The sequence below is a fragment of the Aedes albopictus genome, chromosome 1 (assembly GCF_035046485.1).
Source record: "Aedes albopictus strain Foshan chromosome 1, AalbF5, whole genome shotgun sequence".
In the NCBI taxonomy this organism is placed as follows: domain Eukaryota; kingdom Metazoa; phylum Arthropoda; class Insecta; order Diptera; family Culicidae; genus Aedes; species Aedes albopictus.
Genome location: NC_085136.1, coordinates 183402786 through 183420894, shown reverse-complemented (window position 1 = coordinate 183420894; position 18109 = coordinate 183402786). Strand labels below are relative to the sequence as shown.

General features: G+C 36.6%; 1 protein-coding gene across 1 annotated transcript in view; it reads right to left on the bottom strand.

Moving 5' to 3' along the window:
- Positions 1 to 7015: 7015 nt before the first annotated feature.
- The window catches only part of LOC109405190 (uncharacterized), a 76522-nt gene continuing 65428 nt past the window's right edge, over positions 7016 to 18109 (bottom strand). Inside the window, exon 3 of the mRNA XM_019678201.3 lies at positions 7016 to 11799. Within this exon, the coding sequence (XP_019533746.1) occupies positions 11242 to 11799 (558 nt within the window). The 3' untranslated portion in view covers positions 7016 to 11241. The remainder of the gene's footprint in view (positions 11800 to 18109) is intronic.

Sequence of the window (18109 nt, the reverse complement as noted above, 5' to 3'; positions counted from 1 at the left end):
GCTCTGTGCCTCCACATGCACCGCTTATGAAGAAAAAGCATGGGTAGGAAAAGCTGAGCTGGGAGGGCTTTCGCCGTTCATATTTCAAACTATTTTGAGACCTTCGTGCTACCATACTATACGCGTCCTTTTTGATTCATGTAAAGGATTGTGAGTGATATCGATTTCAATTTGATAGACGATGAAAAATCGAGATTTTTTTCTCTGTCCAACTGGTTTTACCTGAAACAAAAAATCACTTTCAGCCAAACTGAACTATAAACCATTTTCTAATGTTTTTGATCAGCCAGAGTGAACTGAGTGCAAAGTACCAAGAAATAAAATGTAATTATATCAATGATTACAAATAATTTACATGTATTCTTAATTTCTGATGATTAATGAGGGCTTGTAAGTTACATGTGTGCGGAAAAGTTTCAAATAATGTCCGCTGTTGTTTATTTGTGAGTGGTTGAACTTTAAGCTTAATTATCTCGGAATTATCTTTTTGGCGCTCAGTTCGGTTTAGCAGAACCCCGGCCAACTGTATATTGTATTACCTTTGAACCATATTGCACAATAAAGAAACAGTTACATATACTTTGCCAATTTTCTTCGCGATTTAACAGTTCTAGAACAGTTAGATGAACAGTGAACTGAGCAAAAAATGGATAGTATTGCGACATTTGCACCCATTTAGACTCGGCCGAAATTCATTATTCACAGTCGAATCTCGCACACGACTTCGCAGCGGCTGGCATACACAAGTTCGGTTGAGTTCATGACAGGGAGTCGGATGCACAACAGGTAAACAAAATAATTTTGATTAGTGTGAAATTCGCTGAGAAATGATGATTCAGTGGATTCTCAAATTATCACAGTAACCTAAACATTAATGAGAAACCCAATATATTGACCTTTTGACAAACTGTAAACGAAAAATTTTGTTCGAGAAAATTGGCGTTTTTTATTGTAACTTAACTTAACCGCCTATTCCCCATACTGTTATTTGCCCGAGAACCATCTATCAAACTGCTGAATTCATTCATAGTACTGTTGGTTTATTGTTGCTTTAGATGTTATACTATACTGTTGGGGTACTGTAATAAATAGTTTCGAACATTATGGCAAAGAGTACTAGTATTGTCCATGGTTACGCGAGTGTTTCTCTCCAAGAAATTCGCCTATTGCTATTCGCCATACAATGTATTTGCGATATACTTTTCAGCGCTTTTCCGTGCATAGAAGCTAGCGCCGCATAAGTCGATGCGGAGAGTAGAAAAACAGCAAAAGCATTAAATCCATTGTCAAACGAACAAACACGATGCCAGCGCGGGATGGACCGCCAGCTAACTATCCAATTGTTAAATACGCCTTCAAATCGGAGTACGACGAGAATGATTAGAGCACAGACAAAAAAAACGTAACACAAATCGTTCCCATCATTTAACGCTCAATTTTATAATTTGATAGTTGGCGTACGGTCCTCCCAAGGCGCTCGCATCGGTTTTGTTTGAATTCGACTTTTACCCCTACCGCATGGGGCAGTGCCGGATTTAAAGGGGGGGCAGAGCCCCGGGCCACCACATTTCAGGGGCCCCCACAAATTTTCACTTCACGAAAAAAAAAAATGTAAAGCAATAAAAAAAGTAGTTGAAGAAATTTTTCGTGATTTGATTTTTGTCGTAAGAACTTCGAATTACTGTCTACTGCCAAGATGTATGTGATATGTTGTGAATCTTTTGAGTAAGACTGTTAATATTTGTCAATCTATTTATGAAATTTTAAATTTTGCCTCCATTTTTTTTTTGTTGAATTGCTCAAGAAAAATCACCGGATATCCTGAAGAAAGTCTTCGAATAAATTCTGGAGGAACTCTAAAACTCTATAAATTGCATAAAGTTCCTGCTCAATTAGTTTGTTTTTTTTTTTCTATCTACAGTTTTTGATAACATGTTGAAGAATTTTCTACAGAGTTCTTGGAAGAAGCAAATACTTTTTTTTCAAATTTAGAAGTATTTTTGAAACTCTTGAGTTTGATTTTACTTAGACAGCTTATGACTTTGTCAAATCAAAAACATTGAAACTATTGAACAATTTTGAAGAGGAAATCTAGCATGAATTTAAGGCAGATTATTTTGAAGAGTTTCAGTCCATTTTTTTTAGTTTGAGAGATGTGCTTACTGAAATACTTTTTTCTAAAGTGATGACTTGACTCGTATAAAAATTACATACTTTTAGGGGTTTTCTTTAGATTTATTAAACCTCAAATTTAAATAGGGTATATGTACCATTCCTTGGCCTAATTTGCAAGCCGCCTTGACAATTTTGACTTCGTGAATTAATAGCACTAGAAATAATATGTTGACTCTATTGCACACTTTAGACAATGCATATTTCACCAATGACACATTTCACGCACTTCTACGCCAAGGGTGTCAAATTTCAAAGTGATTGTTTTGCCCCAAACTTTCCAGCATATGAAAAAGGGTAGATTCAATATCAGGAAAACCAACTGTTTTACTTAAAATTTGACTGGTAACGTATTTAAATAGCTAGGTGAAGTAATAGCATTTTATGTAAGAAAAATGAAATTTTTCATTGATAATTGTCAAATATGCCTGCTCGCATGTTAAAGTTCGCAAACATTGCACCTATTTTTTGTTAATGTAGTATAATAATGTATATTTTATACACCGAAAAAAAACTTTGCATAAAAATGTATTTTGATATGTTTTAAGTACTTTTTGCAATAGCCGCAATTTGATGGTGTCCCGTTACGAAAATAGCACATTTGTTGTAATAACGAATTTATTACGAACTTTAGAAAAATGATTTTCAGGATTCTCTTAGTACTCGTGGAGACCTTTCTTCCAACATATGGGTACCCTTGATCGACGCGTTATCTTAGGCGTTACAATGGGTACGTAGAAATGGTGTCCCGTTACGGAAATTTTAAAGACATTCTTTAGTGAATAAATAAGTTTGGTTTGATCAAATATTTAATCAAAAATCTGTAACTATGATGAAATGATATTATAGGGTGTATATATTTCCATTATCCTTCTTGGTGTAACGCCCCTACTGGAACAAAGCCCGCTTCTCAGCTCACGAAAACTACGTAAACAGGTATTCTGGTGGATCAGTATAAAAAGTGATATTTTATTAAGTTTTGTGGTGACAGCATACTCTTTAAATGCTTTGAACTTTTTAACATGTCCCATGAATTACCACAATGATGTATAAAAAGGTTTATGGGATCACACATCGTTCAAAACTTGAAGATCCCGAAGTGATAGTTGACATTCTTTATCCCATTAATCACCGTATAATTTACTATTACGACGACAATCATATTTTGAAGCTTATGTTCTTATTGAAAAAAAAAATGTAAAAGGCATCACGAAAACGGCGTAGCATTACTTTTTGTGACTACACAAATTAGTAACCATTGATTGAAAGTCTAGCGACCTCCCTCTTGCCGTTTTGATTGTCAACCTTTTCTTCTTCTCCGTTTGTTTGTATCGTTACTGGTTGTGGCTAGCTAAATATCAACGGAAAGCCCCCATAATCCCATACCTTCCAAAAAAAAACATTGTTCTCTCTAATCTCGACCAAACGGCGAGTTCAAAACTAACATAGTATAGAAGAAAAATCCTCTTAAAAATGTAAATGACTCCTTTATTCCCAAGGCGCATGAGCCTTCAAAAAAGGATTAAAGTAACATGCGACAAATGCTTGAAAAGACTGTGTTGGAAGAATGTACTATAGATATAATTGAATCTTCTTCGGATCATTATAATGTAGAATGTGAAAAAACCGCGAAGATAGATACGTCGCACAACCATAGTTTTAAAGATACATTTAAACTTCACGTACCCAACCCCCGATACCTCACAAAATGCTGGCACTTCGTCAATTTTCATTCGATTTTTTTAAGTCGCCCTCAATCGATCAAAAATTGGTGCTCATTACACTCAAATGGCCATACAGTATCTGGAACCTTTCCGGATTGTACTGGGGTCAGGGGGTGGGGAAGGAGTCTGTTTTGCCAAATGGCTAAAAGTAATTATTTCGTGTGTGTTGTGTTTTAGAGGCTCCTGCGGAACTTGCTCCAGGTGTTACGGAGCGGCCATATCAGTTGATACATACTTACGTCATTTTTTTTCTATTCCATTCTTTCGAAATCATGTGGATTGATACGTCACTCGGCATGTTTTGGTTGCAAACCAGAAATGTTATCGATGACATCCCCGTGGAACCTGTGCTATATGTTCCGGGGTGGTCATATTAGTTGATACATACTTCAGTCTATCGTTTCTGACTCAGTCATTCGAAATCATGTAGATTGATATGTCACACGGCATGTTTAGGTTCAAAACCAGAAGTGTCCCCAATGAGGCCCCGCGGAACCTGTCACGGGGATCCGGATGGGTCAACTTATTCAAATCTATTATCGCAGTTGTGTTTCACTGTTCGCAACAAAAATTTCGCTGAAAATCGATGGTTCAAACACAACAACACATAAAATAATCACTTTTAGCCATTTTGACAACCCCCTGAACCCAGCACAATCCGGAATATCTCCGAAATGGTTCCGGATATTGCATGGCCACTTGAGTATAATAAACTAGCACCAATTTGCGATTAATTAAGGCCGACTTCAAGAAAATCGGATAAAAATTGACGAAGTGTTAGCATTTTGAAAATGAGTTGTCGGGGGTCGGATACGTGAAGGTTAAATAAACCTCGAAACAGTTTCCCCATTGCCCATTCCGAAGGCCACCATAGGGCCGGAGCGGGTTCGAAGGCCTATTTGTGTCCTGCCGGACAGCTACCATCTGCCTGAAAAACATTGCCGAAGACACCAACATTCTATCTAGCAAAGCATTTGATCTACAACTAGATGTCTTTAGCCGTAACGGGACACCATTTGCAAAACACTGTTTTCTCGCGAGCGTAACGCTGCGCTCCCAAATAGATTCAAGAATATTTCTTAAACTATACATTTCGCAGTAAAACTCACTTCGGCAATCTTGTTCACATCAATCCAAAGAAGAAATGTCTAGAAGACTATATTATTCAAAACCTCATAACAGAGCTGATATACGCATTTCAGTTTGAAAATTTTAATTTTACATTTCTGCGATTTCGTAACGGTGCGATCGTAACGGTGTCCCGTTACGAAATGTAACATGTTATATAATGTAAATTGGAACCAAAACCCCGTAGAACAAGTATTGCATCAGGAAGTACATCTAATAAGCTTGTTATAAAACCTGTTAAACCATATGGTCATGAACATTATATTTGATTGCAGACGTCATTTGTTCACGGAAGTTAGCTCCTCGCGGTTACGCTGGAATGTGTCCAATTGGAAGTAAACTAACGCAAATATTCAAGAATATACTTAATTAAGTTGAAAAGATTCGATGCGATGGGATGCAACGTTGGTCTATGGTACAAAAATTGGCCTATTAGTGGATACAACGTTGGCCTATTCCTTTCCATGCACTAGAACGACTTATTATCCATTTTTTTCAATATTTCTGCTGAAGTATTATCTCTGTTTGTTCAAAAATCTTACTTTTAAATTACATTTTCAGAGCCAAATTTTCAAAAAACTATAAATAAATCACTTAAACTTAAGTTCTTTCTTAATTTAGTAACGAAAACAACGCAACCGTATTACATATGTTATATTTTTACAGTCACCGCACACAAAATCTTTCTTCCTGTTCGTTCTTTCTGGTTTTTACGCAAGCAATGTTGTTGACGTCACTTTATCGGTGTTGTCGACGTCACTTTACTGATGGGCCAAGACTTGGGTACATAGTGAAAAAAATGTCCTCAATATTCGGCCCACATTCAATTTGTTGAAAAGTTTTTATTCTTTGAAAACAAATATACAAGTTCAAAAAGGCGTCTTTGACCGTCGCATCAAATGTTCAGTTATTGAAAAGTCAATTCGAAATGTTCCAGAATCATGCCATTTATGATCATGTGTATAGACTACCCACTAAGCCGAAGAATCATGGCGTCTACAAAAGCTAAACAAAGTGACATTTTCATTCAATTTTGATGCTCCAAAGTGCTAAAATTGAAACGAAATGTTGCAGTTGTTTGGCGCATAGCTTTTCCGATATGCAGTTATGCGTGTTTGTTTGAGTTTTTGGTTTACGTTGAGATAGGCCCAACGAGGGGACTATGCCAACGAAGCATCCCGATACCCTAATTCAGAATTTACTAAACTTGTATAAGTTTTACAAAGCTTTTCGCATTCTGGGGTGGTTAATTCATATGGAAAATGACACTAAGTTGAAGAGAGACAGGCCAAGTTCCAGTGAGAACGTCGAGCCATAAATAAGAAGAAGAAGAAGTATTGCAAAATCTCCAAATGATTATGTCTTTTTGTCTGTGATTAGAGGTTTACATCTGCTTGTCGGAGTAATTGTCTTCCAAAAACCAACCTTATTGCTGTTGATAGACATCTTAGTAATAACGATGGGCGTAAAGAGTAGGTGGCATAGTGTTATCACAGACAAACATCCAACTACAGTTTTTTTAAATTCATCATTGAGTTGGCGAACGATGGAAATTATTCAAGCTTTATGTCTGTTTGTTTGTGATGTTATGATGTTCGGAACAATAATAAGTAACACTACAGATATGCATATTTTTTTTTCTCATTTTGATTATATTTGTTTACTTCTTTCATTTTGTTTGTTCGATGCTCCTGCTTATAAACGTTTTTCAAAATGTGTTTTCTTTGGCTTCCAATTTGTATTGCATAAATTTAGTTCTACTTTCTAATGTCTTGTTCTATGTTCATAAATCAGTTCAAATCAAACATAATTTGTTAACATTGTAAAAAGCCTCTTCACTGTGAGTATATAATTGCACATTTATACCTCGAACAGACATGTGTCACTCGCACCATGCTAGGTGTTGTCAATAAAATTATTACCGGGTTTTACATTTCTATCTAAGGTATTAGATTAATGTACATAGTGGCTGTATAAATGTCAACGTCAAGAAATGATCCCTTTTTTCGTCGTTTACAATTCTTTAGGAAAAACTTGAAACATCATTAATCTGATCGTATTCTGAAAATCTCTGTAATAAATCAACTTTAATCTTTCTTTGCGTCAGATTTGCATGATATCTTGAAAATTTGATTATGTTTTCAAACACTTTCTTTCCAATCTAATCTAACAATCGAATGTTTTCTTCGTTTTATTCTGAAAAGAGTCGACTTATCAAACGCGACAAAAAAGAGCATAGCCACTTTGAACATTTATCTGAGCGTGTGGAATGCCGAATGAATGAGCTTTTCATATTTCAAATATATTGAACTAGAAAAATTCTCACTGAAACCATGTCACTACATAAAGTCTGGGATTTCATGTTGTCCATGTGTATTCGTTAGAATGAGATAAAATAACAATCAAATTATTTTTCTAAAATCAAATTAATGAAATCATTACTTGCCAAGGGTTAATAAACAAGTAAAAATCACACTTTTTCTACTATCCTATTTTTGAGTCGTAATATCTTGAAAATTTTGGGTGTATCATGACAAAAAATACTTTTATACAATTCAGTATCATTATTTCTATTTTATTTAACTCATTTTGGTATCATGATGGTCATTTTTTCCGATCTGGTTCATTATGCAACTGAAAGGGATTGCATAATGAAAAATAGATGCATAATGTTCATAATCAGGGTTAGCAATTTTCGTTTTAGCGATACGAAATATGCTATTCTCACAGCGGCGAGAGAGCTTATTTTCACTATTTTGAGGAACAGTTTTCCCCTCCAGCACTTCTTTCGAGAGCAGCGATTCATGGATAACTGAAAATCGCTTCAATCTGCGGATATTTTCTTTTCGTTCTGTTAAATTTTCACTCACCCAATTCTCGCGAAAATCTTTTCAAAGCAGATTAACAAAAATTGTGCCAGCGACGGGATTCGAACATGGAACATTACCAAAAACAACCGCGACACGCACACTCTATCCACAGCACCACGCCAACCACACAGTGGGATTAGAAAATTTACTGCATAAGACCAATCATCTTCGGCGTCATAGGAGTCATGGAAAGACAACATGATCGGCTGACGACGGGCAGAGATGGAAACACTCTCATCGTGAATCAACTCGCGAGTGTAAAAGCAACAAACGGTTTACTCACGGTGCCGAGAGTAAGCCGTGTGTGAGTTTATTCGCACCCGCTTGCTTCACGATTATGAAGCAAAACAAAAACAAAAACACTCATGAATTTTTATTCGCGAAGAACAAGTGGAAATGCGGGAATTGCATTTTAGTGCGATTTTAAAAGCAAAACAAGTGATTATCCATCGGATAGTAGTGTTTTGTGCTTTATTGTTCCTGAAAAGTTAATCTGTCGGCCGTTTAAGTTCGTTTTCTCAACATATTGAAAAATGTTCAGAGCTGCTTCGCGAATCAATCACGAGTGCGACCAGCTTCGTTAGCTCGCGAGTGAATGAAGTGCGAATATATTCTGGCTTCTGTTGTTCACGAGTAGGATAGCTTTGCGTTTGTGTCTACTCAGCTGCATTCCTCACTGTTTTCCATCACTGACGACGGGTAAACGAAATTCTCGCTGCTTTGGGAGTGAGTGAAAATATATTTTCACTCTCCTCTTTCTGCGGGAGATTTCTCAAGCCAGATTATCGCTGAAAATTGACGTGAGGCAGAATTCTATTTTCGTGAGAATGAGCGAAAATTCCGAACGCTGTTCATAATACAACTCATTTGGGTTGCATTATGAACATTATGCAACTCAAATGAGTTGTGAAATGAAAAAAAAATCATTACATAAAATTTTGTATGGAACTCGTTGCAAAACTGGATTCTTCAGCACTCGGCAAGCCTCGTTGGATAAATGTACGACTCGTGCTGAAAAAATCTAATTTTTGCAACTAGTTATAAAAATAACTATTATATGATGTAAAGGTATGTATTTTTAATTTTAGGTGGCAAGAAATGTGTTAGCAATCCTGGATTCGACCATTTTAAATTTATCAGAAAAACGCGTATTTTAGAATACAGTGAAAACTACCTATTGGAAAACTGAGAGCCGTCGCTTTTTTCAAACACTAAGTTTAAGGTATAAGCTGAGGTGAAGAAATCAGGCTTATAAGATTTTGGTGCATTTACTGTGACGGGAAACAGTCTCTGATTCTTCACCATTTATATTTTATTGTAGGCGTGGGGCAGAGAAGCATGCATGTGACTCCTATAATCACAGATAGATGCGCGTGTTACAATGCACAATAGGAAAAAATAGGTATAAAACGCGAAAAAATTCAGTATCTACTCGGAGTGAAATTCATTCAATTTTTGACGCAAACTGTAAAATTCTGTATTTAGCTCGTTTTACCCCACTCTCTCTCTTTTCCACCTTTCTCGAAGAAATAAATAAATTATTTTTTAAGTCGTGATTGTGGAAAAACTTCCATAGTACCGAATGGAGCTGATTTGGCACACCGCACGGCTTTAAAAATTGAAATATCTTCAAATAACCCCGATATCCCCTATTTCTTTGAAATTTCACATGTACCTCCGCCCGGAGTGGAACGCAATCGATAAGAGCCCTATGTTAAATTGCCAATACTATGGAAGTTTTTACACAAATACGATTTAAATAAGTCAATTATTTTGCGCGCCAGTCGGGAATAGACAGGAGACCCGCATGCGGCAAGGTAGGCCTACTGCTCATCTTTTGCGAGTGTGTTAGTGTGACTGGCAACGCGACCAGAAGTCTAGTTGAATCCTGCTTGGAAATCGGTTTGTTTTGTCGATGGGGGTGGCCCGCGAAATCGCATTGTGTTGTTTGGGAAGGCCCGCTCGATGCATGTTAGGTAGGCGTAGTTTGTTCGAGTTTGACGGGCCTGCACCCTCCCTGGGAATAGATGAGGATTTTCTCAAAAAGGTGTATGATAGAGAGAGTGGGGTAAAACGAGCTAAATTCACTGATTTCCAGCATCGTGTGGTGAATGACACCCTCCTTATCTGAAACTGTAGAGGTTTTTGCAGTTTGTGTCGAAAATTCATTCGAATCCATCCACTCCGAGCAGAGATATTAAATTTATTCGCGTTTTATACCTATTTTTCCACTGTGCAATGCATTAAATGAGTTAAATGTTCATATTGTGGTTGAAAATATAGCAAAACACGCTCAGATAATATTCAATGGCCGTCGAATCTTAGATGGCTGACAAAACAATTCCCTCTTAAAAACATGTAGGGAGAATAGGGTGCCTGTACCAGTTATCGCACTACCTAAGGAAAACTCTCTATACAAAAAGAAGAAGAATTAGGGTGGAAGGAAGCCGCAATGTTAAGGAAAATGATTTATTTCTATCATAATTTCAGCAAATTATAAAGTTTGAATGATTGCAAACATCATTTGTGAACGTGATCTGTTGTTCACAATTTTTTTCTTGCTGATTTGCATCTGCAATGGTTGAAAATCAACTATTGCGAATTTGAGGTACTATAGCCATAACTGGTATACTGAGCCTATATATACCTACTTCGTTCATAAGAATGTGAAGTTTTTAACCATGATACATCGAACTTTTTTAAGGATATTATGACATGAATGACAAAAAAAATTAACGAAAACCCACCACTTTGTCATCTTGTCAGCCCCCCTTGGCTAATAAAGGGTACATCAATTTTACTCAACCGAAGCAATTATTTTAAAGAATAAACCGGAAAAAGCTCAAAATCATATATTTTATGTAAATGGCGGTTTGGTTCCAGCAATTGCCCACTAGAGATTTTAATGCACTATAAGCTGCGAACTTTGTTTATTTTGATTTCTCATTTTGTACATAAATAGGTTTAAATAAATAAAATAAATTAATAAATGAATAAATAACTATGTAAACTACCTACATATAGATGTCATAATCTACACACAGGTTAGCGAGGGGTTTTGGAGCTTATGTATAGTTACTAAATGCTATCTTGTCATGGCTTTTTAAGCTTACATGTAACGCAGGTTTTTATACTCTATTTACACAGTTTCGTAATATGAATAATGATTTGTATATTTGGTCTAGATATTACAAACTATTTAAACCGTTTTCAGAAAACTGGGATGGATCACATAAGAGCTTTAAGCGTTGTAAGATAAATAAATTAAAAAAAACTCAATATCGTAATTTCATGACCTTTTCTTTGTTCACGATATATACCTACACAGAATCGGCGATTCTAGAATTTCAAATTCCGTTCCAAACTTTCTCGTATGCTCTCATAAACTGCAGAATATGTTCCAGTGTATTGACTACATCTCCGTAAATAAAACCATCGCGGAGATGTCGGTTCATCTCGTCGGAGTAATCTTCTTTCCACTCTAAGGTTTCATCTTCTTTTATGATGTTCAATACAAAGTCTTGATCTATTTTTAGGACGCATTCATAAATTTCACACAATACTTGCTTGAGATTTATTCGCACATCTTCCCTGATGTAATTCAACAACATTAAGCGTTCTTGATCATATTTGATACGGTTTTCCTGAATTTCGTGCTTCATTTGATCAATGGCTTTAGCTACGCGGCGGTAATACTTCAAATAGTCCTTCATCAGTCTATAGAATTCTTCGTGTACAGCTGTTATTTCTTTCATTTCCAGGTCTTTAAGAATTTCATCCAGAGAGTTGTTGGAAAGTTTTCTCGGAGAAACCAATCCTTTGTGTAGCGACTGTACGTAACTGTAACCGGTGTTGTGCCATTCGTCGAGAAAATCCTTTATTGAGCTTCCAAAAATTGTAGTAGTCTAAAATGAATAAAAAAAATGTTTTTAATACATTTAGGTATAGAATATAATTATACTGATAGTTATTTATGTTAGTTAGTTAGTTAGTTGGTTATGCAACTAGTAACGAATAGATTTTTATGCAATTCAGTATCATAATTTCTATTTTATACTACTCATTTCAGTATCATAATGACCTACTTTTACGAGCTGGTTCATTATGCAACTAAAATGAGTTGCATAAAGAAAAAAAAATTGCATAATGTTTATAATGCAACCTATTTGAGATGCATTATGAACATTGTGCACCTCAAATGGGTTGCATAATGAAAAATAGCATGCATAAAATGTTGTATGGAACTCGATGCAAAATTTGATTTTTCAGTACTCTTCGTATTTATCCAACTCGGATTAAAACTTTAAATAGGAATTTTATTGTGTTGTTTCCGCTTTTACAGAAAAATGCAAATTAAGCGCGACACGATGAATTTGTTTACTAGAAGCGGAAATTATACCCGTTTTTATTGGTTAAGATAAAATAGTCGACTTTCATAAAATTAATCAAAAACTCGTGTTTTCTTCTGGTGCGGTTAATAAGCACCTGCAAGTAATGAATTACTTCTTATGCTAACATTATACAGCTGCATATCTGCCAAAAAGTAAGTTTAAAATAATCATTTGCAGATGTTTTTTACGAGCTTGATTCTCAGTTCGATCTATCATGCGCAATTAAAAATTAATATGCACGACCGTTTAAATATATGCTTTTATTATATTTCTTTCAGCAATGGAAAAAAATCAAAATGATTTAAATTTAATGAACACTAGTTTTTGCACTTCTGTTGAATACGCCATTTTGATACGAAACGCTAGCCTCTTGCTGGCTTCCACTCACCACGAAACAAAAATATGTTTTCGCATGGACAAAAACTGTTGCGTCAGTGAAGGAGGTTGTTTACGTACACTGAAAATAATCGACACGCCTCATCCATGTTCTATTACACGTTAATGTATCGTTCAAAACAGCACGCTATATTAACGTGTAATTCTTTTGAAACAGATGTTGAATAGTTGATGTTCTAAACCACTGTCCTTTACACATGATTTGATCGTGTTTGACAGTATGTATCGATAATGGAAATGATTCGCTTATAACGTAATGTACATTACCGAACCCGCCCGCGTTAAGTATGTCCTAGCATACCTACTTAATTTTTTGGTGAACAGGGACCCGCAGCTGGGCGCCTGGTACTGATATTCTAAGAAATTTGGCGTTTATTATGCCAAACTAACGTGTTTTACACATGATTTCGAAAAGCAGATTTATGACTGGTTTGACACGTGAAATTCAGATGTTTCCCAAGTGGTGAAAATTCATGTTTGAAACATGTGGCTCGAACGTGTACAATATTTTCAGTGTACAGTAGCGACATCTGCAATGAGCCATTTTACGAGACGTTTCGGATCAGCTGATCGCTCATTTCATGAATGAAAATTTGACAGGAGGTTGCGCCCAAGCCCGTGAGTGTTAATATCAATATCAACACTGTTGTCGTTTCGTAAAATAGACTATTTGCAAGTAGGTACACTGAAAATATTGTACGCGTTCGAGCCACATGTTTCAAACATGAATTTTCACCACTTGGGAAACATCTGAATTTAACGTGTCAAACCAGTCATAAATCTGCTTTTCGAAATCATGTGTAAAACACGCTAGTTTGGCATAAATGTCAAATTTCTTAGAATATCAGAACCAGGCACCCAGCTGCGGGTCCCTGTTAACCAAAAAATTAAGTATGCTAGGACATACTTAACGCGGGCGGGTTCGGTTACAGTGTTGCCACATTTAAATCTGTATTTTGCCTTTCAAAATTTTTTATAATCTGTATCACCACTTTTTGTCAAAAATCTGTAAGAAATCTGTAATATTTCGCGAAAAATCTGTTTAAAATTCTGTAATTTTCTGAAAAATCTGTAAAATCTGTATCATTTCCAAAAATCTGTAATATTGGTATACAGAATTCTGTATGAAAAGCAGCAAGAAAATCTGCATGATTACAGAAAAATCTGTATATGTGGCATCCCTTTTTCGGTAATGTACATTACGTTATAGGCGAACCATTTCCATTATCGATACATAAACATACTGTCAAACACGATCAAATCATGTGTAAAGGACAGTGGTTTAGAACCTCAACTATTCAACATCTGTTTCAAAAGAATTACACGTTAATATAGCGTGCTGTTTTGAACGATACATTAACGTGTAAAAGAACATGGATGAAGCGTGTCGATTATTTTCAGTGTACGCGAAACTGAGCTCATCTTTCAAGTTGCAGGGGGGTTGATTGCCCGTTAATTCGCCTACGTTCTAGTAAGACTATTTTTTATCCTATCATCCATTGTATCCTAGATTCATAATGCTTATGATGAGTGTGAGTATGAGTGTAACGCAAAGACCTTCCATACCTACTCTTGCATTACATTTTTGAGCTTATGCAAGCTGAACTATGACATATGGTGATATGCTCACAGCGGATCTCCTTTGGTTCCCAATAACACTTACGACCGATTTCTTCACCTACTCCTAACTCAAGATTTTCCTTTAATTTAAGACCAAAGCGGAAGTATAAAAAATGGCAAAAAACAAATTGGGTTAAGCCCTCCCATCCCGGTAAGATCGAATATCCATGGTGAGCTTTACAAGAACTTCAAATCAAAATTTTATATCTTTTAAATCACTTTTGAAACCTTTCAGCAAACCCCACGTTGTACGAATTTACAGAAATGTCAGCAATCCGCAAGAATTTGCTGATCATTTAGTAAACACCTATCCTGCCCATAACTGGGTAAATCTCGTTGAAATCAGGCCGCCATTTACATAAAGCCAGGGATTTTGAATTTTTCTTGCTTTTTCGCTAGAATTGCACCCAATTTATCACATAATATCTCGAAAATTCATGTTGTAACATGTATAAAACTTCACTATGAAGGGAAAGTATAGACCTTTCATTTGAAGTTGAAATTTTTTTGGCAGTCATCTTATATTTGGTCGCCATTTTAAATTTCATCATTAAATCGCGATTTTCGCTGTGTTCGCAATCACCGATATCAAATCTGAGCTCATAATTAGAAAGCTGAGAGCTTTTCAAAATATTAAAATATTTGGATGAGTATTGACCGCAACAATAAGATATCGATGAAACCGTGAGCGAACCTGCCATTTCCACATACATTCTCAAGCGCGCAACTGATCGTGCGATGAGTAACAGGATCGACGGAATGAGCCATTTTACGAGACGTTTCGGATCAGCTGATCGCTCACTTCATGAATGAAAATTTGACAGGAGGTTGCGCCCAAGCCTGTGAGTGTTAATATCAATACCAACACTGTTGTCGTTTCGTAAAATAGACTATCGCGTGCATGCGAGTGGCGATTGTAACAAACAACATGTATGGGAGAATTGGATGTTCGCTCACGTTTTCATCGATATATCGTTGTTGCGGTCCATGCTCACCTAAATATGTTAATGTTTTGAATGAAAACTGCATACTACCTACTCTGCATAAGTTTAGTAGGTCCTGTACAAAAATATTACATTAAGGACTGTATCGTTAATCATGAGTACAACTTTGAGGCTCTGTATTAAAGAGACTATACCTTATTTTGACAACTACTATGCGTCTATGTGTTGCTAACGTTGTAAACAAACGATAACCTTTATTAAAAGTTTTTGCTCAAGCGGATTGTGTTGTGACTATGTATTGCGATTTTTTTTTCGACTTAGACTTTGATGCGATAAATTTCGTCGTACTCATATTTCGCTTTCGATTTCGCTGTCAATCTCAGTCGCAGGGTTTTTGCAACTCGCCCGATAATGTGACAGTTTTCGCCGGCCGTCTCAATGTTTACCACTAAGGTCTTTTGTTGTCGGTCCACCAGCTGGTCATGTTTACACAACGAAACCAGCTGGTTCACCGATGTTTACGTTCATCCTTATTGTTCTCGGCTACCAGCTGTTTATGTTTTCATAACAAAATCAGCTGGTTTCGCCTGAATCGAGGAAAGAAGGCGAAAATGTGTCATAAATGTTAGGTTAGTACCATATTAGGGCGAGTTCAATTTCGTCGCCAAAGTCTGATTATTCGTAAAAAATACAATACTGCAATTAAAAACGATCATCGCCAAGAAAATTAGCAAAAGTTGAATGTGTTAGTGTTTTTGTTGTTCAAAATGCTATCAAACGATTCGGTATACATAACATACTGGAAGACTCACCCAGAGGCGGCAAAAAACAGCTGCGTCCAAGTCAAATTTGGACAGCCAAATTTGCAAAATCGTTAAAAGAAAATAGGAGGTATCCATCAGAGATTGCGCAAAAAAGTGTGGAACGACTGTTGGTATGGTTCAACGCGCCAAGGAGCGTAATTCCCCGAAGACCTACCTAAAACAGAAATGTCCAAAGCGCAGTCAAATTCTGATGGATTATGTGAAACTCGGGCTTGGAAACTGTACATGTGCATTAGCGTGGGTCATCGGAATCGTTTTCTCAGATCAAAGCTTTTTTGGTTCCGTTTCGGGTCCTGAGTATCTGTGCAAAATTTGAGCACGATCGGTTGCGTCTACACTTTGCACATTGCAATTGAAATTTGTATGGGAAAACATACTTTTTTGCATTTTTGTCATAAGTTGAAAAAGTTTGTCTGAAACTGTTTAACCGATATTGTAAAATGATAGCCTAGGATGTTCTGAAAAACTTTGTTGAAGACAGCAAAGCGATCCGATGCTTGTGAAAACAGTTATAACCAACGAACCGCATGCATGTGTTTATGTTTTAACATGTAAAGGAATAACAATAGCAACAAAATCATGCTGTTTCGCCAAGCAATGCCGACGCTATAACTTTTTGCATAAGCATCAGATAACTTCGCGGTCTTCGACAAAGTTTTTCAGGACACCCTAGGCTATGTTTTCCTTTATCGGTTACATGGTTTTAGAAAAATTCGAACTTGTTTTGAGAGAAATGTAAAAAAATGTGTTTTCCCATGTAAAACTCCATACAAACTTCAAACGCGATGCGCAAAACGTAGACATAACTGATCCTGCCCAAATTTTGCACACTTTTTTATGTCCAGAAATGGGACCTGAAAAGCTTTTATCTGATGGGATACCATTGAATTTTTCATTTTTCCATATAAACGATGACCCACTTTAATGTGTATAATCATGGTGATGGAACACATATTAAATTGGACTACAAGGCACTTCCAGGGGCACAGTTTTTCACTGTGAAGCATGGCACGGATGTTCCGAATTAGGAGAATTCGATATTTTGCGGAAAAAATGGGAAAATGTGTTGGTTTGGCAAGCAATTTGTCAATGTGGTATGAAATCGTCACCTTTCTTCAGCGTCCCAAGTATGAACGTCGAAATGTACCGGATTACCGGAAGGAAATCTCCAGAATCTTATTCTGCCACTCATCTGAAAGCACAAAGGTTCTACACGGAAAATCCAAACTACCTAATATTTGGGTCGATTTTACTCAAAATTGAGTATATCGAATAAAGTCGTTACCCAAAATTAGGTTGTTTTCCCTCTCGGCTGACCAATGTTGTCAGAAGCAAACAAAGATGCATCTACCCAATGGGGGTCCTTGACCCCAATAAGCCAATTTTGGGTAAATGTCGGTTTCCTCAAAAATGAGTTGAATGAGGGGGGTCTTAGGTTGAATTTACCTGCTCTTGAGTATATTTTTAGCTGGGGGTAAAGGCAATCTACCTAGCGTGAGTTTAATCGATTTACTCAAATTTTGGCTTATTAGGCCGAACTATGGAATTGCGACAAAAGAATTCAATTTTGGGTAGTTTGGCGGTTCCGTGTACATAATTTTGGCCGGATTTGGAATCCTGCCACTATGTGTGTGACCCCTTTGACTGGTATGAAGAAAACAATGTTCAATTGTGGAAACGGCAATGAATTCTCTAAATTGCCCGTAAATAAGGTCCGTTGAGAAATAGTTCACTTTTATGAAAGGGAAATTACGGAAAAAGGACAGAGGAGCAGAGGACGTCACCAAATTCAAGAAAAACTGGGTCAACCCAAACAAAACCTTCGTCGGAACGGTTGTCCAAACTTTTTGAAGAACACCAAGAAGAAAGTGCGGGAGGTGGCAAGATCCATGAAAAACTGAATATACAATGATGTCATGGGCTTTTCTGATGGTTGATAAACATTGTAAGGGGCTGTCCATAAACCACGTGGTCATTTTTTTGGGACTTTTTAACCCCCTCCCCGTGTGGTCATTTGTCCATACAAAATTTTTAATTCGT